The following is a 26,131-nucleotide window of genomic DNA, read 5'->3' on the forward strand; positions in this document are numbered from 1 at the left end:
TGATGGGACAGTGTAGAGGGAGCTTTACTCTGTATCTAACCCCCTGTACCTGCCCTGAGAGTGTTTGATGGGACAGTGTAGAGGGAGCTTCACTCTGTATCTAACCCCGTGCTGTACCTGCCCTGGGAGTGTTTGATGGGACAGTGTAGAGGGAGCTTCACTCTGTATCTAACCCCCTGTACCTGCCCTGGGAGTGTTTGATGGGACAGTGTAGAGGGAGCTTCTCTCTGTAACTAACCCCCTGTACCTGCCCTGGGAGTGTTTGATGGGACAGTGTAGAGGGAGCTTTACTCTGTATCTAACCCCCTGTACCTGCCCTGGGAGTGTTTGATGGGACAGTGTAGAGGGAGCTTTACTCTGTATCTAACCCGTGCTGTACCTGCTCTGGGAGTGTTTGATGGGACAGTGTAGAGGGAGCTTTACTCTGTATCTAGCCCTCTGTACCTACCCTGGGAGTGTTTGATGGGACAGTGTAGAGGGAGCTTTATTCTGTATCTAACCCGTGCTGTACCTGCCCTGGGAGTGTTTGATGGGACAGTGTAGAGGGAGCTTTACTCTGTATCTAACCCCCTGTACCTGCCCTGGGAGTGTTTGATGGGACAGTGTAGAGGGAGCTTTACTCTGTATCTAACCCTGTGCTGTACCTGCCCTGGGAGTGTTTGATGGGACTGTGTAGACAGAGCTTTACTCTGTATCTAACCCCCTGTACCTGCCCTGGGAGTGTTTGATGGGACAGTGTAGAGGGAGCTTTACTCTATATCTAACCCCCTGTACCTGTCCTGGGAGTGTTTGATGGGACAGTGGAGAGGGAGCTTTACTCTGTATCTAACCCCCTGTACCTGCCCTGAGAGTGTTTGATGGGACAGTGTAGAGGGAGCTTCACTCTGTATCTAACCCCGTGCTGTACCTGCCCTGGGAGTGTTTGATGGGACAGTGTAGAGGGAGCTTCACTCTGTATCTAACCCCCTGTACCTGCCCTGGGAGTGTTTGATGGGACAGTGTAGAGGGAGCTTCACTCGGTATCTAACCCCCTGTACCTGCCCTGGGAGTGTTTGATGGGACAGTGTAGAGGGAGCTTTACTCTGTATCTGACCCCCTGTACCTGCCCTGGGAGTGTTTGATGGGACAGTGTAGAGGGAGCTTTACTCTGTATCTAACCCCCTGTACCTGCCCAGGGAGTGTTTGATGGGACAGTGTAGAGGGAGCTTCACTCTGTAACTAACCCCCTGTACCTGCCCTGGGAGTGTTTGATGGGACAGTGTAGAGGGAGCTTTACTCTGTAACTAACCCCCTGTACCTGCCCTGGGAGTGTTTGATGGGACAGTGTAGAGGGAGCTTTACTCTGTATCTAACCCTCTGTACCTACCCTGGGAGTGTTTGATGGGACAGTGTAGAGGGAGCTTTATTCTATATCTAACGCGTGCGGTACCTGCCCTGGGAGTGTTTGATGGGACAGTGTAGAGGGAGCTTTACTCTGTATCTAACCCCCTGTACCTGCCCTGGGAGTGTTTGATGGGACAGTGTAGAGGGAGCTTTACTCTGTATCTAACCCTGTGCTGTACCTGCCCTGGGAGTGTTTGATGGGACTGTTTAGAGGGAGCTTTACTCTGTATCTAACCCCCTATACCTGCCCTGGGAGTGTTTGATGGGACAGTGTAGAGGGAGCTTTACTCTATATCTAACCCCCTGTACCTGTCCTGGGAGTGTTTGATGGGACAGTGTAGAGGGAGCTTTACTCTGTATCTAACCCCCTGTACCTGTCCTGGTAGTGTTTGATGGGACAGTGTAGAGGGAGCTTTACTCTGTATCTAACCCCCTGTACCTGCCCTGGGAGTGTTTGATGGGACAGTATAGAGGGAGCTTTACTCTGTATCTAACCCCCTGTACCTGCCCTGGGAGTGTTTGATGGGACAGTGTAGAGGGACCTTTACTCTGTATCTAACCCCCTGTACCTGCCCTGGGAGTGTTTGATGGGACAGTGTAGAGGGAGCTTTACTCTATCTAACCCCGTGCTGTACCTGCCCTGGGAGTATTTGATGGGACAGTGTAGAGGGAGCTTTACTCTGTATCTAACCCGAGCTGTACCTGCCCTGGGAGTGTTTGATGGGACAGTGTAGAGGGAGCTTTACTCTGTATCTAACCCCGTGCTGTACCTGCCCTGGGAGTGTTTGATGGGACAGTGTAGAGGGAGCTTTACTCTGTATCTAATCCCCTGTACCTGCCCTGGGAGTGTTTGATGGGACAGTGTAGAGGGGGCTTTACTCTGTATCTAACGCCGTGCTGTACCTGCCCTGGGAGTGTTTGATGGGACAGTGTAGAGGGAGCTTTACTCTGTATCTAACCCCGTGCTGTACCTGCCCTGGGAGTGTTTGATGGGACAGTGTAGAGGGAGCTTTACTCTGTATCTAACCCTCTGTACCTGCCCTGGGAGTGTTTGATGGGATAGTGTAGAGGAAGCTTTACTCTGTATCTAATCCCCTGTACCTGCCCTGGGAGTGTTTGATGGGACAGTGTAGAGGGAGCTTTACTCTGTATCTAATCCCCTGTACCTGCCCTGGGAGTGTTTGATGGGACAGTGTAGAGGGGGCTTTACTCTGTATCTAACCCCGTGCTGTACCTGACCTGGGAGTGTTTGATGGGACAGTGTAGAGGGAGCTTTACTCTGTATCTAACCCCGTGCTGTACCTGCCCTGGGAGTGTTTGATGGGACAGTGTAGAGGGGGCTTTACTCTGTATCTAACGCCGTGCTGTACCTGCCCTGGGAGTGTTTGATGGGACAGTGTAGAGGGAACTTTACTCTGTATCTAACCTCGTGCTGTACCTGCCCTGGGAGTGTTTGATGGGACAGTGTAGAGGGAGCTTTACTCTGTATCTAACCCCCTGTACCTGCCCTGGGAGTGTTTGATGGGTCAGTGTAGAGGGAGCTTTACTCTGTATCTAACCCCCTGTACCTGCCCTGGGAGTGTTTGATGGGTCAGTGTAGAGGGAGCTTTACTCTGTATCTAACCCACTGTACCTGCCCTGGGAGTGTTTGATGGGACAGTGTAGAGGGAGCTTTACTCTATCTAACCCCGTGCTGTACCTGCCCTGGGAGTATTTGATGGGACAGTGTAGAGGGAGCTTTACTCTGTATCTAACCCCGTGCTGTACCTGCCCTGGGAGTATTTGATGGGACAGTGTAGAGGGAGCTTTACTCTGTATCTAACCCCGTGCTGTACCTGCCCTGGGAGTGTTTGATGGGACAGTGTAGCGGGAGCTTTACTCTATCTAACCCCGTGCTGTACCTGCCCTGGGAGTATTTGATGGGACAGTGTAGAGGGAGCTTTACTCTGTATCTAACCCCCTGTACCTGCCCTGGGAGTGTTTGATGGGACAGTGTAGAAGGGGCTTTACTCTGTATCTAACCCGTGCTGTACCTGCCCTGGGAGTGTGTGATGGGACAGTGTAGAGGGAGCTTTACTCTGTATCTAACCCCCTGTACCTCCCCTGGGAGTGTGTGATGGGACAGTGTAGAGGGATCTTTACTCTGTATCTAACCCCCTGTACCTGCCCTGGGAGTGTTTGATGGGACAGTGTAGAGGGAGCTTTACTCTGTATCTAACCCCGTGCTGTACCTGCCCTGGGAGTGTTTGATGGGACAGTGTAGCGGGAGCTTTACTCTATCTAACCCCGTGCTGTACCTGCCCTGGGAGTATTTGATGGGACAGTGTAGAGGGAGCTTTACTCTGTATCTAACCCCGTGCTGTACCTGCCCTGGGAGTGTTTGATGGGGACAGTGTAGAGGGAGCTTTACTCTGTATCTAACCCCGTGCTGTACCTGCTCTATGTGAGACCACTGCCTTTCTCTGTTTACCTCCCTTCGTTCCTTTTGCAGGTCTCCTTCTTCCTGTTCATCACCTTCATCGTGTACACCATGCTGCCGCTGTGTATGAGGGATGCCATCTTGGCCAGCCTCCTCTCCTCCGTGTCCCACATCGTTGTTTTGAGTGTCTACCTCGCACTGACTCAGCCCTCACAGGGGCTGCTGCCTCACCAGGTAAGGACAGGGGGTGAGGGAGAGAGGAAGAGGGAGAGGGGTAGGGAGGAGAGAGGGAGAGAGAGGGAGAAAGGGAGAGAAGGGTAGAGGGAGGGAGGGGGGGAGGGGTAGGGGATAGGGAGCGAGAGAGGGAGAGGGGGAGAGGGAGAGGGAGAGAGAGGGAGGGGGAGAGGGAGCGGGGAGGGGGAGGGAGAGGGCGAGAGAGAGAGACAGAGGGAGAAAGGGAGGGGGAGAGAGAAGGGGAGAGGGGGAGTGGGGGAGAAGGGGGGAGGAGTGTGGGGGAGAGGGGGAGTGGGGGAGTGAGGGGGAGATGGAGAGTGGGAGCGTGGGGGAGTGGGGTAGAGGAGGAGTGGGTGAAAGGGGGAGTGGGTGAGAGGAGGAGTGGGGAGTGGAGGAGTGGAGGAGTGGGTGAGTGGGGGAGTGAGGGGGAGTGGGGTAGAAGGGAAGTGGGGGAGTGGGGGAGTGAGGGGGAGTGGGGTAGAGGAGGAGTGGGTGAGAGGGGGAGTGGGTGAGAGGAGGAGTGGGGAGTGAGGAGTGGAGGAGTGGGTGAGTGAGGGGGAGTGGGGTAGAAGGGAAGTGGGGGAGTGCGGGAGAGGGGGAGTGCGGGAGAAGGGAAGTGGGGGAGTGGGGGTGTGGGTGAGAGGGGGAGTGGGGGAGTGGGGGAGTGAGGGGGAGTGGGGTAGAAGGGAAGTGGGGGAGAGGGAGAGTGGGTGAGAGGGGGAGTGGGGGAGTGGGGGAGTGAGGGGGAGATGGAGAGTGGGGGCGTGGGGGAGTGGGGTAGAGGAGGAGTGGGTGAGAGGGGGAGTGGGGAGTGGAGGAGTGGGTGAGTGGGGGAGTGAGGGGGAGTGGGGTAGAAGGGAAGTGGGGGAGTGGGGGAGTGAGGGGGAGTGGGGTAGAAGGGAAGTGGGGGAGAGGGAGAGTGGGGTAGAAGGGAAGTGGGGGAGTGCGGGAGAGGGGGAGTGCGGGAGAAGGGGAGTGGGGGAGAAGGAGACAGAGAGAGAGTGGGAGGGAGGAGGAAAATGACTCCCATTTATATCGCGCGTGTCCTGACCTCAGTATGTCCCAAACACTTTCCAGTCAATGAAGTGTGTGTAAATGTTGTTACTTATCGATGAGGCGACTTTGTTGAGGAAGAGGAGAGAGCAGATGAGATGGTAGAGTACCCCTGGACAGCTTGAAAGAAGGTCTCCCATTTCTATAGCACACTTCACCGTCTCAGGACAACCTGAGGCGCTTTACAGCCAATGAAGTACTTTTGGAGTGCGGTCACTGTTGCATTGTGGGAAACACGGCAGCCAATTTGCGCACAGCAAGCTCCCACACAAAGCGATGTGATAATGACCCAGATCATCTATTTTAATGATGGTGTTTGTGAGATAAATATTGGCCCCAGGACAACCGGGGAGAACTCCCCCCTGTTCTTCTATCAAATAGTGGCCGTGTGGGATCTTTTACGTCCACCTGAGAGAGCAGACGGGGGCCCCTCGGTTTAACGTCTCATCCGAAAGACGGCACCTCTGACAGTGCGGCGCTCCCTCAGCCCTGCACAGGGAGTGTCAGCTCTGGATTTGTGCTCGAGTCCCTGGAGTGGGACTTGAACCCACAACCTTCTGACTGCGAGGCGCGAGCCGATTCCGTCCTATCACACAATCCAACTGTTTCCTAAATGCTTACAAGGTGTGCTCCTCTCCTGCTCCACCCAGGAATCCATTGCAAGTATTCCTCACTCACGGCGTGAATCAGAACATCCTGATCCCAAGTCCGAAATTCCTTTGACCCAATTCCCCGTGGTCCAACCACCGATGGCTTACTTTGAACTGACGTTGAGGCGTTAACCGTTTAGTGTCTTGCTGACGGCTACAAGGTTCTGACCGAGTCGTTTCCTTCCGAGGAGCTGGAAAACTGGCTTCTCCGATTCAACAGTGACAACAACTTACATTAATATAGCGCCTTTAATACAGTGGAATGTCCCAAGATGCTTCGCAGGAGCGATTATCGAACAAAATTTGACTCCGAGCCACATCAAGAGAGATTAGGACAGAATCTTGGCCAAAGAGATCGGTTTTAAGGAGGAAAGAGAGGGGGGGCGAGGTTTAGAGAGTTCCAGGGCTTGGGGCCCAGGCAACAGAAGGCACCACCCACCCTTTCCTTCAACCACTGTCTGTCCCACCTGTGACAGAGACTGTAATTTCCGTATTGGACTGTTCAGTCACCTGAGAACTCACTTTTAGAGTGGAAGCAAGTCTTCCTCGATTCCGAGGGACTGCCTCTGATAATGATGATGATTTTAAACCCTAATAAAACACTTAAAAAAAAAATCCTCCAGCCCCTACGCCCCTCCCTATCTCTGTAACCCCCTCCAGCCCCTACACCCCTCCCTATCTCTGTAACCTCCTCCAGCCTACACCCCTCCCTATCTCTGTAACCTCCTCCAGCCCCTACACCACTCCCTATCTCTGTAACGTCCTCCAGCCCCGACACCCCTCCCTATCTCTGTAACCTCCTCCAGTCCCTACATCCCTTCCTATCTCTGTAATCTCCTCCAGCCCCTACACCCCTCCCTATCTCTGTAACCTCCTGCAGACCCTGCACCCCTCCCTATCTCTGTAACTTCCTCCAGCCCCGACACCCCTCCCTATCTCTGTAACCTCCTCCAGTCCCTACACCCCTTCCTATCTCTGTAATCTCCTCCAGCCCCTACACCCCTCCCTATCTCTGTAACCTCCTGCAGACCCTACACCCCTCCCTATCTCTGTAACCTCCTCCAGCCCCTACACCCCTCCCTATCTCTGTAACCTCCTCCAGCCCCTACACCACTCCCTATCTCTGTAACCTCCTCCAGCCCCGACACCCCTCCCTATCTCTGTAACCTCCTCCAGCCCCTACACCCCTCCCTATCTCTGTAACCTCCTCCAGCCCCTACACCCCTCCCTATCTCTGTAATCTCCTCCAGCCCCACAAACCCACCCGAGATGTCTGCGCTCCTCTAAATTCTGCCCTCCTGAGCATCCCTGATTATAATCGCTCCACCATCGGTGGCCGTGCCTTCTGTTGCCTGGGGCCCCAAGCTCTGGAACTCCCTCCCTAAACCTCTCCACCTCTCTTTCCTCCTTCAAGACGCTCCTTAAAACCGGCCTCTTTGACCGAGCTTTTGGTCACCTGCCCTAATTTCTCATTGTGTGGCCCGGAGTCAAATTTGTATGTAATAATACTTCGATGAAGCACCTCAGAACGTTTCACTACCATAAAGGTGCTATATAAATACAAGTTGTTGTTGTAACACTATTTAACATTCCACACTATGGTGTAACAGTGACTGCAGAGATAGTGGATGTATTGGTTGTAATCTACTAAAATTCCCTGGATTCTGGTGCGGTCTCAGTGGATTGGAAAACCGCAAATGTAACGCCCCTATTTAAAAAAGGAGGCAGACAGAAAGCAGGAAACTATAGACCAGTTAGCCTAACATCTGCGGTTGGGAAAATGCTGGAGTCCATTATTAAGGAAGCATTAGCGGGACATTTGGAAAAGAATAATTCAATCCAGCAGAGTCAGCATGGTTTTATGAAAGGGAAATCATGTTTGACAAATTTGCTGGAGTTCTTTGAGGATGTAACGAGCAGGGTGGATAAGGGGGAACCAGTGGATGTGGTGTATTTGGATTTCCAGAAGGCATTCGATAAGGTGCCACATAAAAGGTTACTGCACAAGATAAAAGTTCACGGGGTTGGGGGTAATATATTAGCGTGGATAGAGGATTGGCGAACTAACAGAAAACAGAGAGTCGGGATAAATGGTTCATTCTCTGGTTAGCAAACAGTAACTAGTGGGGTGCCGCAGGGATCAGTGCTGGGACCCCAACTATTTACAATCTATATTAATGACTTGGATGAAGGGACCGAGTGTAACGTGGCCAAGTTTGCTGATGATACAAAGATGGGCGGGAAAGCAAGTTGTGAGGAGGACACAAAAAATCTGCAAAAGGACATAGGCAGGCTCAGTGAGTGGGCAAAAATTTGGCAAGATGGAGTATAATGTTGGAAAGTGTGAGGTTATCCACTTTGGCAGAAAAAAATAGAAAAGCAAATTATAATTTCAATGAAGAAAAATTGTAAAGTGCCGCAGTACAGCGGGACCTGGGGGTACTTGTGTATGAAACGTTTTAAGTTCGTATGCAGGTACAGCAAGAGATCAGGAAGGCAAATGGAATGTTGGCCTTTAGTGCAAGAGGGATAGAGTATAAAAGCAGGGAAGTCCTGCTACAGTTATACAGGGTATTGGTGAGGCCACACCTGGAGTACTGCGTTCAGTTTTGGTCGTATTTAAGGAGGGACACACTTGCTTTGGAGGCAGTTCAGAGAAGGTTCACTCGGTTGATTCCGGAGATGAGGGGGTTGACTTATGAGGAAAGGTTGAGTAGGTTGGGCCTCTACTCATTGGAGTTCAGAAGAATGAGAGGTGATCTTATCGAAACGTATCAGATAATGAGGGGGCTGGACAAGGTGGATGCAGAGAGGATGTTCCCACTGATGGGGGAGACTAGAACTAGGGGGCATGGTCTCAGAATAAGGGGCCGCCCATTTAAAACTGAGATGAGGAGGAATTTCTTCTCTCAGAGGGTTGTAAATCTGTGGAGCGAGATTTTCCAGTTTTTTTTTGCATGCTGAACACCCATTTTAACGTTGAAATGACGTATAGCGTCCGGATAGCGCCCATTTAGCCACAAAATGGAAACTGACGCGCATTTTTCGGATACTTGTCGCCGTGCGTTACTTTCCCCATGCGGGTAATGCCGGGGGGGAAAAATAATGCGGCCCGCCCACTTTTTTTTGGGGGGGCAGTGTCCATCAGAACGGGCGAAATTAACGCCCTTCGTATCGCCCAGCGTTAGTTTCCGCACGTAAATTAACGCTTCAGTCGGACCGACCGCCCGCTGTATTTTACCGTAAAGACCACGTTTGCCGAGACTAGCGCCCAGCGTCCGTGCGCCACTTCGCGCACGCATCTCGCCCGCAATATCGCTTGCCCCCAACAAAAAAAAAAAAACGCCCGGAAAAAGTGGGAACGAACCGGAACGGATCGCAGCGTTGTGGACGACGCCATGTTCTAAGTCACGCGTCGCATGTCATGTAGAAGGCTGCTCTGCTTCAACCTCGGGGGGGAGTTTGGACGTGAACAACCATCGTTATCATACTGTGAACGGTTGGAATTTAATAGGTGTCGTCGTCGGGACATTCATTCTTTGTGACCAGTCGGTGGAAAACAGGGAGCTATTGGAATGGGGCCTGTCCCTTCTCACCCTCTCTTGATGACCACTCACACGCTGCAGACTCGAGATGGCAGAAGATAGGTGTGCCCAATGTAAGACGTGACAGACTGATGAGGAGGACCAGACGTTACACCCCCCACCCCCACCCCCCCCCGCCCCCGCAATAACAGGGAGAAGCAGTCTTACTTCAACTTGCCCGACACCGCCTGCCTTCGGAGACTGCGCTTCCACAAAGAGGTTCTCACTGAGCTGTGCCAGCCCACAAGGGGAGATCTGCAGCCTGCCAGCACCATCAGTGCTGCACTGTCGGTCGAGGTCAAAGTCACCGCGGCACTGTCGTTCTGCGCCTCGGGCTCCCTTCGGGCCTCAGCTGGCGACATTTGCGGTCTGTTCTCAGCATGCCGCGCCTCGCTGCATTCGACAGGTCGCTGAAGCCCCGTATGCTCCGCAGGAGGGACTTGATCAGCTTCCCCGTGACCAGGGAGGCACCGACTGAGAGGGCTCCAGGATTCTCCAGAATTGCGACCTTCCCCAAGGTGCAGGGAGCAATAGGCTGTACGCACACCGCGAGGCGGGCACCTTTTCAGGATGCTGAGGTTTTGAGGAACCGCAAGGGATTCCACTCCCTGAATGTCCAACTCGTGTCGACCACCAGCAAATTATACTGGCAGTGAACGCTCAATTTCCGGGCAGCATCCATGATGCGCACATCCTGTGTGAGAGCACTGTATCTGACCTGTTTAACAATCAGCCACAAGGTCAATGCTGGATGCTTGGCGACAAAGGATATGGCCTCGCCACCTGACTGATGACACCCCCCTGCGTGACACCCACACCGAGGCCGAGAGGCGATGCAACGAGAGCCACAGAGCCACTCGCAATATCGTGGAGAAAACCATTGGAGTGCTGAAGCAGCGCTTTAGATGCCTGGACCACTCGGGAGGCGAGCTCCAGTACCACCCTGAGCAGGCAGCTCAATTCGTGGTGGTGTGCTCCATGCTGCACAACTTGGCTATCAGGAGGGGACAAGAGTTGCCTGATGAGCCTGACAGTCCACCTCACCAGAGAGAGGAAGAGGAGGACGAGGAGGCGGACGCTGACAGCGGCCCAGACAATCAGGCTGACGCTGAAGCCATGCCCCCGCCCCCCCTGTAGACCGCATGGAAGGGCCCGTGGTGGCATGATAGCTGCAAGAGCCTTACGTCAGGAGCTCATCAATGAGCGCTTTGCCTGAAAGAACGTTGGTGGTATTGACAAAGCTGACACACTGCTGGGTGTGCAGGTGATACATCAATGGTGGGCATCGCCTTGGTGACAGTTAAAGTTTACGTTGATTGAAGTTAAGTGTAATCATACCCTTTGATGTTAAGGAATCGCCAACGTGTAACAGGGCAGCTATATGAGCCAATGCACCACAAGGTTTTGTTAAATAAAAAACATTTAAACCGAACAGTTGTCTGAAATCATCAGTATTTCTGTAAAACCCCCACCCTTCTCCTCCCCACCTCTACCCCTTCCCCTTCCCCTCCTGACTCCAAGCTGCCTGGCCGAGGAGCTCCTCAGGCGATGCTTCATTGTGGGGGTGAGGGGGCGGGGAATGACGGCCGAACCGCTGCTTGGACGGATACGGGAGAGGACGGTCCCGAGGTGGGAACGTGCTCCGAGCCAGAAGCAAGATGTTGCTGCTGGCTCTCATGTGTGGTTGGCAATGGGGGTGCGTCACCTTGGGGTGCAGTGCCGTGCTCGGGGACCACTGGGAGCCCTCTGCCACCAGCGTTCCTGGCTACCAGCTCCGGGGACCTCCTCCATCCCTTCCATGTTATCTCCTATTTGTTGGGACAAAAACTGGGTGCCAACTGTGTTCTTGGTGCTGAGTGGGCTTTTTTTGCTGCCGGTGAATCTCCCTCGTGCCTCCCACAACAGCCAGACAAGCCCACGCCACACCCACACACGCCTTCAGTCCCTCTCAGCTCCCTCTCTCTCTCTGTCTCCCCTTCTGCGCACGTCATGATGACCCCTGACCCCCCCCGAATCGCACGAATCGAGCGTTGACATGCCGTTGCTAAGGACGGCGACACTTTACGGCAGAAGGTCACCAGCGAGATTTACCGCCAGTGCCCGTTTCATAATCGCTCGCGGTAACGCCCAATTTTCAAAAATGGAAACTAAGGGGCTTTGAGAACGGGCGAGAAGCCGGCGACCTGAAAAACCCTTTTTTTATACCGCCCGCGCCGGGAATAACGCCCATTTTTGGGGCGAGCTGCACAAAAAAGTGTCAAATCTAGCCCGTGGAATTCTCTGCCCCAGAGAGCTGTGGAGGGCTGGGTCATTGAAGGTGGAGATAGACAGATCTTTGAGCGATGAGGGAGTGAAGGGTTATGGGGGAGCGGGCGGGGAAGTGGAGCTGAGTCCATGATCGGATCAGCCATGATCTTATTGAATGGTGGAGCAGGCTCGAGGGGCCGAATGGCCGACTCTCTGCTCCGGTTTCTTATGTCCTTATGTAACGAGCAACACTATTTAACGTGTAACACACTATTTCACCTCTCCTGCTCTCTCTCCGCACCCCACCTCTGCAGCTGGTGGCTAATGGCGTGGTGTTTATCTGCGGTAACCTGGTTGGGGCCTATCACAAGCACCTCATGGAGCGTGCGCTGCAGAAAACCTTCAAGGACACCCTCAACTGCATCAAGTCGCACATGAAGCTGGAGTCGGAGAAAAAACAGCAGGTGTGTTTGTCGGCAGGGAGGGGGCGCAGGACTGGTTGGTTGGGCGGGGGGGAGGGGCGTCAACAGGGGGGGGGGCGGGGGTCAGATGTTGACCTTTCACCCTCTGGAACCTGGGGTCAAATCCAACCCCAGACACAGGCTCTGATGGGGTGGGGTGGACATGGCAAATGGAATACAATGTGGGGGAAGTGCAAAGTTTTTTTTTGTCGGAAGACCAAAAAAAGCAGAATATTTTTCGAATGGCGAGAGATTGTGAAATGTCGGTGTTCAGAGGGACCTGGGTGTCCTTGTGCACCAATCACTGAAAGTTAACAGGCAGGTACAGCAAGCGATTAGGAGAGCAAATGGTACGTTGGCCTTTATTACAGGAGGATTTGAGTCTAAGAGTAAAGAATGTCTTACTGCGATTATATCGGGCCCTGGTGGGACCACACCTGGAGTATTGTGCACAGTTTGGGTCTCCTTACCTAAGGAAGGATACACTTGCCAGAGAGGGAGTGCAGCGAAGGTTCACCAGACTGATTCCTGGGATGGGGGGGGATTGTCCTATGAGGAGAGATTGAGCAGACTGGGCCGATATTCTCTGGAGTTTAGAAGAATGAGAGGTGATCTCATTGAAAGATACAACGTTCTCACAGGGCTTGACAGGGTAGATGCAGGGAGAGTGTTTCCCCCCCCGGGCTGGGGAGTCTAGAACCAGGGGGTCACACAGTCTCAGGATAAGAGCTCGGGCCATTTAGGACTGAGATGAGGAGAAACTTCTTCACTCAGAGGGCGGTGAATCTTTGGAATTCTCTGCCCCAGAGGGCAGTGGAGGCTCAGTCTTTGAGTATATTCAAGACTGATTTTTGGGAACTAAGGGAATTGAGGGATATGGGGTCACTGTGGGAAGCTGGAGTTGAGGTCGAAGATCAGCCGTGATCTGATTCAATGGCAGAGCGGGCTCGAGGGGCTGAGACACAACCTAAGAGCGTAAGCAACAGGAGCAGGAGTCGGCCATTCGGCCCCTCGAGCCTGCTCCGCCACTCAATAAGATCAGGGCTGATCTGCATGGCCTATTCCTGCTCCTAATTCTTGTGTCCTTCTAGGCTAGCACGGGTGGCGGGGGAGTGGAGAAAGGGAAGGAGGGAACAGGGTAACGGAGGGATGGGAACAATGGAAGATGGGGAGTGGAAGGAGGGAGCGGGGGGTGGGGGGGGCAGAGAAGGAGTGAATGGGGGAAGGGACAACGGGGGAACAGGGAGGATGGAGCAGACCCGAGGGGCCAAATGACCCGATCCAGGTCCTACTTCTTATGATCTTATGGATGGGAGGCAGTGCGTCAGACTCTGGGAGGATGGGGGGGGGGTGTAATGGGGTGGAAATCCGTCGCGCCTCGGATGTACACCCGGACTATTGTGTCCAGGCGGAACGGTGCACTCTGTGCTGGCCAATGGTTTGTATCTTCAGCTGCACAATTCACCAGCTGGGCCCTGAGTTTGGAGCGGGGCACGCAGGGGGGGAGTTGGGGGGCGTCACGCACCTCTTTTAGGGCACTAGGCCAGATGAGGACGTGACAATCCCGAGCTCAACAGCCGGTCTCGGAGTGCCGTAACAGGGGCCCCTGGTTTAGGCGGGGAAACCTGAAGAAATACCCCACCAAAAACATTCCCAAGACCGAGCCCACGCCGCCACAAAAGGAATCGCCCCCCCCCCACCCCCAAAAAAAAAGGAAATATAAATAATCGCACTTTTAGCCGAGGTCGACATCGCTTCGCTGACTGCGACCACGAGAGCTCCGACTGCCCCACTTCCACAGGCCGTCCCACCGGGGGCGGGGGGGGGGGGCGGTGGGGGGGGCGCTCTACGGGTCGGGCGGCAAACGCAAATCGCAACCAGAGGCGTGGCCTGCCCCTGGCGGAACCGCCCCGCGTCCCGTTAGATTCCGGCACCCGGCGGGGCACTGGAAACATAGAAAACATGGAAAACAGGTGCAGGAGTCGGCCATTCGGCCCCTCGAGCCTGCACCGCCATTCAATGAGTTCATGGCTGAACATGCAACTTCAGTACCCCATATTCCTGCTTTCTCGCCATACCCCTTGATCCCCCGAGTAGTAAGGACTACATCTAACTCCTTCTTGAATATATTTAGTGAATTGGCCTCAACAACTTTCTGTGGTAGAGAATTCCACAGGTTCACCACTCTCTGGGTGAAGAAGTTTCTCCTCATCTCGGTCCTAAATGGCTTACCCCTTATCCTTAGACTGTGATCCCTGGTTCTGGACTTCTCCAACATCGGGAACATTCTTCCTGCATCTCACCTGTCTAAACCCGTCATAATTTTAAACGTTTCTATGAGGTCCCCTCTCATTCTTCTGAACTCCAGTGAATACAAGCCCAGTTGATCCAGTCTTTCTTGACAAGTCAGTCCCGCCATCCCGAGAATCAGTCTGGTGAACCTTCGCTGCACTCCCTCAATAGCAAGAATGTCCTTCCTCAAGTTAGGAGACCAAAACTGTACACAATACTCCAGGTGTGGCCTCACCAAGGTCCCTGTACAACTGTAGCAACACCTCCCTGCCCCTGTACTCAAATCCCCTCGCTATGAAGGCCAACATGCCATTTGCTTTCTTAACCGCCTGCTGTACCTGCATGCCAACCTTCAATGACTGATGTACCATGACACCCAGGTCTCGTTGCACCTCCTCTTTTCCTAATCTGTCACCGTTCAGATAATAGTCTGTCTCTCTGTTTTTACCACCAAAGTGGACAACCTCACATTTATCCACATTATACTTCATCTGCCATGCATTTGCCCACTCACCTAACCTATCCAAGTCGCTCTGCAGCCTCATAGCATCCTCCTCGCAGCTCACACTGCCACCCAACTTAGTGTCATCTGCAAATTTGGAGATACTACATTTAATCCCCTCGTACAAATTATTAATGTACAATGTAAACATGGAAGGTTTATATAAATACATAAACAATACAAAGGAAGATGGCCTCCTGCCCACAAGAGCTCTCCGCCGCCATTGCCACCAATCCTGGGCGCTAAGAGGGGCGACAGGAGACCGAATTTCCAACCCATCATCATCGGCAGTCCCTCGGAGTCGAGGAAGACTTGCTCCCGCTCTAAAAGTTGAGTTCTCAGGTGGCTGAACAGCCCAATACGGGAACCACAGTCCCTGTCACAGGTGGGACAGACAGTGGTTGAGGGAAGGGGAGGGTGGGACTGGTTTGCCGCACGCTCCTTCCGCTGCCTGGCGCTCGCTTTCTGCGCGCTCTCGGCGACGAGACTCGAGGTGCTCAGCGCCCTCCCAGATGCACTTCCTCCACTTAGGGGCGGGGGCTGGTCTTTGGGCCCAGGGACTCCCGGGTGTCGGTGGGGGATGTTGCACTTTATCAGGGGAGGGCTTTGAGGGGTGGTCCCTTGCAACGTTTCCTCTGCCCACCCTGGGGCTCGCTTGCCGTGTCGGAGTGCCGAGTCGAGCGCTCGCTTTGGGGAGTCTCGTGTCGGGGGGCAATGTGGCCCCCTGCCCAGCGGAGCTGGTCGAGTGTGTGGTCAGCGCCGGGTGCGTTGGTCTGAGCGAGAACGCTTGACATCGGTGCGTCTGCTCTCCCTGGAATGGGCTTAGGAACGGGCGGGGGGGGAGGTGGGGGAACCTTGGGAGGACGGTGGGGGGGGGGGGGGAGGGGGGTTGTTGGTTGGGTCGGGTCTGCTAACGGCCTGTTTTATGCCCCGGGCTTTAGGACCACCTGCTCCTCTCCGTGCTGCCTCTCTACATCGCCTTGGAGATGAAGGCGGAAATCATTGAGCGCTTGACGGGCCCCCGGGATGGCCAACCCCATCTGGAAAACACCAACAACTTCCACAACCTGTACGTGAAACATCACAAGGACGTCAGGTACTTCAGACAACAGCCTCACACAGAGGGGAGGGGGCAATGTGGGGGGGGGGGGGGTGTTGCGGGGGGGGGGGGAATGAGCAATTGAGGGACCATTGCTATTTAAGAAAGGAGGGAGAGAGAAAACGGGGAACTGCAGACCAGTTAGCCTGACATCAGCAGTAGGGAAAATGTTAGCATCGATTATTAAGGACGTGGTAACAGGTCACGGGGAAAAAAAAACAGTAAAAGGGAATATTATTTGAATGGGGAGCAATTACAACATGCTGCGGTGCAGAGGGACCTGGGGGGTCCTTGTGCAAGAATCCCAAAAAGTTAGTTTGCAGGTGCAGCAGGTAATCGGGAAGGCGAATGGAACGTTGGCCTTCATTGCGAGAGGGATGGAGTACAAAAGCAGGGAGGTCCTGCTGCAACTGTACAGGGTATTGGTGAGGCCGCACCTGGAGTACTGCGTGCAGTTTTGGTCACCTTACTTAAGGAAGGATATACTGGCTTTGGAGGGGGTACAGAGACGATTCACTAGGCTGATTCTGGAGATGAGGGGGTTACCTTATGATGATAGATTGAGTAGACCGGGTCTTTACTCGTTGGGAGTTCAGAAGGATGAGGGGTGATCTTATAGAAACATTTAAAATAATGAAAGGGATAGACAAGATAGAGGCAGAGAGGTTGTTTCCACTGGTCGGGGAGACTAGAACTAGGGGGCACAGCCTCAAAATACGGGGGGAGCCAATTTAAAACCGAGTTGAGAAGGAATTTCTTCTCCTAGAGGGTTGTGAATCTGCGGAATTCTCTGCCCAAGGAAGCAGTTGAGGCTAGCTCATTGAATGTATTCAAGTCACAGATAGATAGATTTTTAAGCAATAAGGGAATTAAGGGTTACGGGGAGCGGGCGGGTAAGTGGAGCTGAGTCCACGGCCAGATCAGCCGTGATCTTGTTGAATGGCGAAGCAGGCTCAAGGGGCTAGATGGCCCACTCCTGTTCCTAATTCTTATGTTCTTATGTAGACAATAATAATAGGATTGGGCAGAGTCAACACGGATTTATGAAAGGTAATTCATGTTTGACAAATCTGTTGAGTTTTTTGTGGTCGTAACTAGCAGAATAGATAAAGGGGGAACCAGTGGATGTGGTGTATTTAGATTTTCAGAAGGCAGTCGATAAGGTGCCATACAAGAGGTTATTGAACAAAATTAGGGCTCATGGGATTGGGGGTAATATACTAGCATGGATTGGGGATTGGTTAACGGACAGAAAACAGAGAGTAGGAATAAACGGGTCATTTTGGGGTTGTCAGGCTGTCACTAGTGGGGTACCACAAGGATCAGTGCTGGGGCCCCAGCTATTCACAATCTGTATCAATGATTTGGATGAGGGGACCAAGTGTAATGTATCCAAGTTTGCTGATGGTACAAAGCTCGGTGGGAATGTAAGTTGTGAGGAGGATGCAAAGAGGCTTCAAGAGGATATAGACAGGCTGAGTGAGTGGCAAATGGAATATAATGTGGAGAGATGTGAAGTTAAACACTTAGGTACAAAAAATAGAAAAGCAGAGTATTTTTAAATGGTAAGAGATTGGGAAGTGTTGGTGTTTTGAGGGACCTGGGTGTCCTTGTACACCAATCACTGAAAGTTAACATGCAGGGACAGCAAGTGATTAAAGCAAATGGTATGTTGGCCTTTATTACAGGAGGATTTGAGTATAAGAGTAAAGACGTCTTACTGCGATTATATCGGGCCCTGGTGAGACCACACCTGGAGTATTGTGTACAATTTGGGTTTCCTTACCTAAGGAAGGATATACTTGCCACAGAGGGAGTGCAACGAAGGTTCACCAGACTGATTCCTGGGATGGGGGAATTGTCCTATGAGGAGAGATTGAGTAGACTGGGCCGATATTCTCTAGAGTTTAGAAGAATGAGAGGTGATCTGATTGAAACGTACAACATTCTCACAGGGCTCGACAGGGTAGATGCAGGGAGGGTGTTTCCCCCGGGCTGGGGAGTCTAGAACCAGGGGTCACAAAGTCTCAGGATAAGGGCTCGGCCATTTAGGACTGAGATGAGGAGATATTTCTTCACTCAGAGGGTGGTGAATCTTTGGAATTCTCTGCCCCAGAGGGCTGTGGAGGCTCAGTCTTTGAGTATATTCAAGACGGAGATCTTTGGATACTAAGCGAATCGAGAGATATGGGGACAGTGCAGGAAAGTGGAGTTGAGGTCGAAGATCAGCTATGATCTCATTGAATGGCGGAGCAGGCTCGAGGGGCCGAATGGCCGACTCCTGCTCCTATTTCATATGTTCTAATGGGGGGGGGGGGGTTGGGGGTAGAAAGGGGTGAAGGGAACAGAGTGGAGGAGGAGGAGATGGGGAGCAAGGAGTCAATGGGGAAATGGGAGAAGGGGCATAGGGGTGGAAGGCGGGAGGGGAACAGGGAAGGAGAGAATGGGGGAAGGGACAATTGGGGAACAGGGAGGGAAGGAGGGGAAAATCAATAGGGGATTGGGAGGGGGCTGGGGGAGGGGGGGAGCAGGGACTTGGGGTGGGGGGGACGGGTGATAGGGTGACACAGGTGGTAAGGGGGAAACCTGGGCTAATGGTAGAAGGGGCAATGGGGGAACAAGAGATGGGGCAGCACAGGTGGGGGGGGGGCATGTGGGGGATATGGGAATAGGATGGGACCAGGGCACAACGGGGTGGATGGAGGAGGTAGCGAACAGTGAGTGGCTCATCATGTTGGGGAAACGTTTTCTATTCCACAGACTGTGGTTGAGGGTTGAAAGCCCTGTCGACACAGGTTACAGAGGAGGACGTGAGGAGTGAGGAGGGATATCGGGGGAAATTCTTCACCCGAAGGGTAATCTGCCATGGGATGAGTCTCAGGGAGGGATGTCGAAATGGGCAGATTAAATGGGATCAAGGGGCAAGTAGATAGATTTGTGAAGGGACCCATGGGATGGGTTAGTTTTGATGAGAAGGTGGCTGGGTGGGGTTGTGAGATATGCTGAGAAAGTGGGATTGGAGGATATGGTGAGAGCGCGACTGATTTGTATTTATGCTTGGGGATCTCAGAGAAACGTTTAAAATTCTGACGGGTTTAGACAGGTTAGATGCAGGAAGAATGTTCCCAATGTTGGGGAAGTCCAGAACCAGGGGGGTCACAGTCTAAGGATAAGGGGTAAGCCATTTAGGACCGAGATGAGGAGAAACTTCTTCACCCAGAGAGTGGTGAACCTGTGGAATTCTCTACCACAGAAAGTTGTTGAGGCCAATTCACTAAATACATTCAAGAAGGAGTTAGATGTAGTCCTTACTACTCGGGGGAATCAAGGGGTATGGCGAGAAAGCAGGAATGGGGTACTAAAAGTTGCATGTTCAGCCATGAACTCATTGAATGGCGGTGCAGGCTCGAAGGGCTGAATGGCCTACTCCTGCACCTATTTTCTATGTTTCTATGTTTCTATGTCACCAGACACCAGGGGGCGCCACTGTCGGAGGTCATCGGGCTGTACGCGCACGTGCGCGGTCACTGGTATATAAGCGCGGGTACCATGTCACGCGGGTCACTTTGGGCGTGAATAAAGTTGGATCGGGTTTACACCTGAGGCACTTTACAGTAACAAGTCTTTTGAGTCATGACATTCATTACATTTGGTGACGAGGTAACTTAAGAACCTTCGCATGTACAATGGGCACGATTGGAATTCTGGAGAGATTCGCGGAGGGCGAGGCTCGGGCGGATTTTATCCACCGCCTGGATCAGTATTTTGCAGCCAACAAAATGAAGGGAGAGGCTGACGCAGTTCAGCGCAGGGCGGTTTCCCTCACCGTTTGAGGTCCGAAAATTTAGGGCCTGATGAAGAACCTTCCCTGGCCTTTACGTCCAACGGACAAAGGTTACGGGGATTTGCGCGCTTTGGTGCGTGACCATCTTAAGCCAACAGTAAGGGATCGTCATCTCACCCCATCGCTTCTCCACGCAGGTCCGTGCTGAGGGCCAGGATGTGTCGGGATTCGGCGCTGACCCGCGACCTCTCGCTGAGCCGTGTAAGTTCGGGAACGTGTTGGAAGACACGCCGCGAGATTTCTTCGTGATCGGCATCAACCGCGATGCGGTTCTCCGGAAGTTATTGGCCGAAGAGAAGCTGGATTTCGAGCAAGGCCATCGCGACCGCCCCGACATGAATGGCGGCTGATGATAATTTGAGGCCGATACCATCGAAGATTCGGAGCTCCGCGGCAAGTACTGGAAACAAGATTGCGTCGTTGTTTGGCAGAGCTGCTTATGGCAGGGCCTACACGACTGCTTATGTGAAACCTGAAGCTGCTCACAGTCCGCCAACTGGTATGAATCCAATTTCATCCTGTTGGCGTTGTGGGGGCAACCATCGGCCCCATCAGTGCCGCTTTAAACAGTACTCCTGCAGTGGCTGTTCGAACGTGGGGCACCTTCAGAGAATGTGCCCACAACTGAGCAAGCGTGCTGCGACACACCACGTGGATGATGACCAGTCCAGCGCTGGCCCGCATACACAACCCGAGGAGGAAGTGTACGGTCTGTATTCGTTCTTGGGAAGGAGCCGGCCGATAATCGTCCATGTGAAGCTGAATGGAGCGCCTGTATCGACGGAGCTGGACACGGGCGCGAGTCAGTCGCTAATGAGCCAAAGGACATCCGACAAGCTGTGGGCCACTGAGGCTGTGAGTCCAGTCAATGCCAAGCTGCGTACCTACACTAAGGAACTCATACCGGTGATTGGCAGTGCAGTAGTCAAGGTGTCGTATGGTGGTGTGGTTCATGATCTACCATTATGGATTGTCCCAGGTAATGGTCCAACGCTGTTCGGCAGGGATTGGCTCGAGGAAGTCAAGTGGAATTGGAATGATTTCAAAGCGTTGTCCTCGGTGGATGACACTTCGTGTGCTCATGTGTTGAAGAAGTTTCCTCCTTTGTTTGAACAGGGCATTGGTAATTTTACTGGAGCCAAGATGCAGATTCACCTGGATTCTGATGCAAGGCCTGTCTATCATAAAGCTCGGTCTGTTCCCTACATGATGAGGGAGAAGATTGAAATTGAGCTTGACCGACTCCAATGTGAAGGGGTCATATCACCGGTCGAGTTTAACGAGTGGGCCAGTCTTATCGTTCCTATGTTAAAGAGTGATGGCACTGTCAGGATTTGTGGAGACGACAAGGTTATGGTTAACCGATTTTCGAAACAGGATCAGTACCCGTTACCGAAGGCTGACGACCTGTTCGCCATGCTAGCGGGTGGAAAATCATTCACTAAACTGGATCTGACGTCGGCCTATATCACACAGGAGCTTGTCGACACTTCGAAGAAACTCACCTGCATCAACACCCATAAAGGACTGTTTGTCTACAACAGGTGTCCTTTTGGAGTTCGTTTGGCTGCAGCCATATTTCAGAGGACTATGGAGAGTCTACTGAAGTCCGTTCGTAGAACTGTCATGTTTCAAGATGACATTCTGGACACAGGTCACGACACTACTGAACATCTAAACAACCTTGAAGAAGTCCTACATCATCTGGACAAAGTGGGACTCGGACTGAAACGTTCGAAGTGTGTCTTCAAGGCACCTGAAGTTGAATTCCTGGGGAGGAAGATTGCTGCTGATGACATCGGTCCCACTGATTCGGAAACCGAGGCCATCAAAAATGCACCCAGGCCTCAAAATGTGACGGAGCTCCGTTCATTCCTTGGGCTACTCAATTGTTTTGGTAATTTCTTACGCAGACTGAGTACTTTGTTAGAGCCACTGCACGTGCTACTCAGAAAAGGCGACAACTGGGTCTGGGGGTACGTCTCAAGATAGAGCCTTTGAGAGAGCCAAGAATCTGCTCTGTTCAAACAAGTTGCTTGTTCATTATGATCCGCATAAGTGCCTTGTATTGGCCTGTGATGCTTCATCATATGGGGTTGCCTATGTACTCCAACAAGCAAATGAGTCGGCTAAGCTACAACTTGTTGCGTATGCTTCGAGAAGTTTGTCAAAGGCGGAAAGAGCTTACAGCATGGTAGAAAAAGAAGCTTTGGCCTGTGTGTATGGGGTCAAAAAGATGCATCAGTACCTGTTTGGTCTTCGTTTTGAACTCGAAACAGATCACAAGCCACTCATTTCATTGCTTTCGGAAAACAAAGGTATTAATGCCAATGTATCATCCCGTATCCAGAGGTGGGCGCTGACATTGTCTGCCTATGATTATGTTACTCATGATAGACCTGGCACTGAGAATTGTGCCGATGCACTGAGTCGTCTGCTGTGGCCCACACCTGAGGTGGAGCTGCCACAACCTGCAGATCTACTGTTAGTAATGGATGCTCTTGAGAGTGAAGGAACTCCTGTCACTGCTCAACAAGTTAGGATCTGGACCAGCCATGACCCTATTTTATCGGTTGTGAAACGGTGTGTCCTCAGCGGTGATTGGTCTGCCGTACCTATGGAGATGCGTGAGGAGACCAAGCCTTACAACCGTCGCAAAGCTGAACTGTCCGTTTCAGTCAGATTGTTTACTGTGGGGTAATCGTGTTGTTGTGCCTGAGAAAGCGAGAGAAAAATTTGTACGTGATCCACATAGCACTCATTGTCATGATGAAAGCCATTGCTAGGGCTCATGTATGGTGGCCTGGAATTGACTCTGATCTGGAATCATGTGTGCATCAGTGCAACACTCGCTAAGCAAAGTACCAGCGGAATCTCCGCTGAGTCTTTGGTTGTGGCCGTACAAACCATGGTCCAGGATCCACATCAATTTTGCGGGCCCTTTCCTGGGAAAGATGTTTTTTGTTGAGTTGGTTGCATATTCAAAGTGGATAGAGTGTCTTATTATGTCATCCAGTACGTCGACAGCTACTAGTGAGAGCCTTCGTGTCATGTTTGCCACTCATGGCTTGCCTGACATTGTTGTGAGTGACAAGGGACCTTGCTTGGCGAGTCTGGAGTTTCAAGAGTTCATGAAGCTCAATGGTATCAAGCATGTGAGATCAGCCCCATTCAAACCCGCCTCTAATGGTCAAGCCGAGCGTGCTGGTCAAACCATCAAGTGGAGTGCGAAACATGTAACTCGGGGTTCACTGCAGACTCGCTTGCCCTGTATATTGCTCCGTTACAGGACCAGACCTCATAGGCTTACTGGGGTCTCCCCCTGCTGAACGACTGATGAAGAGAGGTCTCAAGACCAAGCTCTCTCTTGTTCATGCCGATTTGAACGATCGTGTTGAAAGCGATCCGGTTTATGTACTGAACTACGGTCAAGGTCCAAAGTGGGATCGCTGGCCCTGTTACAGCCAAGGAGGGTAACAGAGTGTTTATCGTTGTGCTCAAGTACGGGCAGACACGCAGGAAACATGTCGATCAGATAAAACTGCGGCACACGGATGAACTGGAATAGCCCGAGGAAGATGCGTTCAGTGACCAACCAAGCAATGATTATTCATCAGAGGACTTTGCTGTCAATTATTCAAACTGGACCACCAGTCTCTGACGTGGTCATTACCGCTCCCATCAGATCGGTCACTCAGCCTTCAGTCACAACTGACGCAGAACGCTCGCCGAGAACTGAAGTTGAACTGAGACGATCAACTCGTGCGCGGAAAGTCCCAGACCGCCTTAATTTGCAAAAAGACTGATATTAAGATCGTGAAAAGGGGGGATGTTGTTATGTATTTATGCTTGGGGTCACCAGACACCAGGGGGCGCCACTGTCGGAGGTCACCGGGCTGTACGCGCGCGTGCGCGGTCACTGGTATATAAGCGCGGGTACCATGTCACGCGGGCTCGTTGGGCGCGAATAAAGTTGCCTCAGGTTTACACCTCAGGCAGTTTACAGGAACAAGACTCTTGAGTCATGACATTCATTACAGTGAGATTGAGGGAAATGGGGAGAGGGTGGGATTGAGTTATACCGGGAGAAGGTGGAATTGAGGGATATGGGGAGAGGGTGGGATTGAGGTATATGGGGAGAGGGTGGGATTGAGTTATACCGGGAGAAGGTGGGATTGAGGGATACAGGGAGAGGGTGGGATTGAGGGATATGGGGAGAGGGTGGGATTGAGGTATATGGGGAGAGGGTGGGATTGAGTTATACCGGGAGAAGGTGGGATTGAGGGATATGGGGAGAGGGTGGGATTGAGGTATATGGGGAGAGGGTGGGATTGAGGGATATGGGGAGAGGGTGGGATTGAGTTATACCGGGAGAAGGTGGGATTGAGGGATACAGGGAGAGGGTGGGATTGAGGGATATGGGGAGAGGGTGGGATTGAGTTATACTGGGAGAAGGTGGGGTTGAGGGATACAGGGAGAGGGTGGGATTGAGGGATATGGGGAGAGGGTGGGATTGAGTTATACGGGGAGAAGGTGGGATTGAGTTATACAGGGAGAGGGTGGGATTGAGTAATATGGGGAGAAGGTGGGATTGAGTTATACGGGGAGAAGGTGGGATTAAGGGATACGGGGAGAGGGTGTGATTGAGGGATACGGGGAGAGGGTGGGATTGAGTTATACCGGGAGAGGGAGGGATTGAGTTATACGGAGAGAAGGTGGGATTGAGGGATATGGGGAGAAGGTGGGATTGAGTTATACGGAGAGAAGGTGGGATTGAGGGATATGGGGAGAAGGTGGGATTGAGTTATACCGGGAGAGGGTGGGATTGAGTTATACGGGGAGAAGGTGGGATTGAGCGATACGGGGAGAGGGTGGGATTGAGGGATACGGGGAGAAGGTGGGATTGAGGGATATGGGGAGAGGGTGGGATTGAGGGATACGGGGAGAGGGTGGGATTGAGGGATATGGGGAGAGGGTGCGATTGAGGGATACGGGGAGAGGGTAGGATTGAGGGATACGGGGAGCGGGTGGGATTGAGTTATATGGGGAGACGGTGGGATTGAGGGATATGGGGAGAGGGTGTGATTGAGGGATACATGGAGAAGATGGGATTGAGGGATATGGGGAGAGGGTGGGATTGAGGGATATGGGGAAAGGGTGGGATTGAGGGATATGGGGAGAGGGTGGGATTGAGGGATATGGGGAGAGGGTGGGATTGAGGGATACGGGGAGAAGGTGTGATTGAGGGATATGGGGAGAGGGTGGGTTGACGGATATGGGGAGACGGTGGGATTGAGGGATACGGGGAGAGGGTGGGATTGTGAGATATGGGGAGAGGGTGGGATTGAGGGATACATGGAGAAGATGGGATTGAGGGATACGGGGAGAGGGTGGGATTGAGGGATATGGGGAGACGGTGGGATTGAGGGATACGGGGAGAGGGTGGGATTGAGGGATATGGGGAGAGGGTGGGATTGAGTTATACAGGGAGAAGGTGGGAGGGTGGGATACAGAGCAGAGCCGGGATTCTGATTGAGCACAACAGACGAGGGCAGAAGTATGTCGAGCCTCCGATGCCCGTCAGTCGAACAGGCCAGGACGGAGAAAGGGCGCGCTAACTCTGGCTTCTCATCCCCGCAGCATCCTGTACGCTGACATCGTGGGCTTCACCCGCCTGGCCAGTGAGTGCTCGCCCAAGGAACTGGTCATCATGCTCAACGAGCTCTTCGGGAAGTTTGACCAGATCGCCAAGGTGAGGCTCGACCTATCGCGGCCGACTGTGGGCAGGGGCGGAGACCCCTCTCCTCGGGTGGTGTGGGGGGCGGGGGGCATTGGTGGGGGCAGGTGTGGGGGGCGGGGGGCATTGGTGGGGGCAGGTGTGGGGGGGCGGATGGGGAGGGGAGTGGTGGGAGCAGGTGTGGGGGGCGGGTGGGGAGGGGAGTGATGGGGGCAGGTGTGGGGGGCGGGTGGGGTGGGGGCAGGTGTGGGGGGCGGGGAGGGCGGGGGGGCATTGGTGGGGGCAGGTGTGGGGGGGCGGGTGGGGAGGGGAGTGGTGGGGGCAGGTGTGGGGGGCGGGGGTAGAGGGGAGTATGACCAGTTGGAGATACATCTGAACATATGGTGAGAGGGTGTGATTGAGGGATATGGGGAGAGGGTGTGATTGAGGGATATGGGGAGAGGGTGGGATTGAGGGATATGGTGAGAATGTTGGGTTGAGGGATATGGGGAGAGGGTGGGATTGAGCGATATGGAGAGAGGATTGGGTTGAGGGATATGGGGAGAGGGTGGGGTTGAGGGATATGGGGAGAGGGTGGGATTGAGGGATATGGTGAGAATGTTGGGTAGAGAGATATGGGGAGAGGG

General features: G+C 52.9%; 1 protein-coding gene across 1 annotated transcript in view; it reads left to right on the forward strand.

Moving 5' to 3' along the window:
• LOC139235606 (adenylate cyclase type 2-like) overlaps positions 1 to 26,131 on the forward strand; it is a 125,056-nt gene that overhangs the window by 14,313 nt on the left and 84,612 nt on the right. Inside the window, exons 3-6 of the mRNA XM_070866644.1 lie at positions 3,875 to 4,036; positions 11,885 to 12,034; positions 15,767 to 15,921; positions 25,409 to 25,520. Coding sequence (XP_070722745.1) covers positions 3,875 to 4,036; positions 11,885 to 12,034; positions 15,767 to 15,921; positions 25,409 to 25,520 — 579 coding nt within the window. The remainder of the gene's footprint in view (positions 1 to 3,874; positions 4,037 to 11,884; positions 12,035 to 15,766; positions 15,922 to 25,408; positions 25,521 to 26,131) is intronic.

This window comes from Pristiophorus japonicus, chromosome 23 (genome assembly GCF_044704955.1).
Source record: "Pristiophorus japonicus isolate sPriJap1 chromosome 23, sPriJap1.hap1, whole genome shotgun sequence".
Lineage (NCBI taxonomy): Eukaryota > Metazoa > Chordata > Chondrichthyes > Pristiophoridae > Pristiophorus > Pristiophorus japonicus.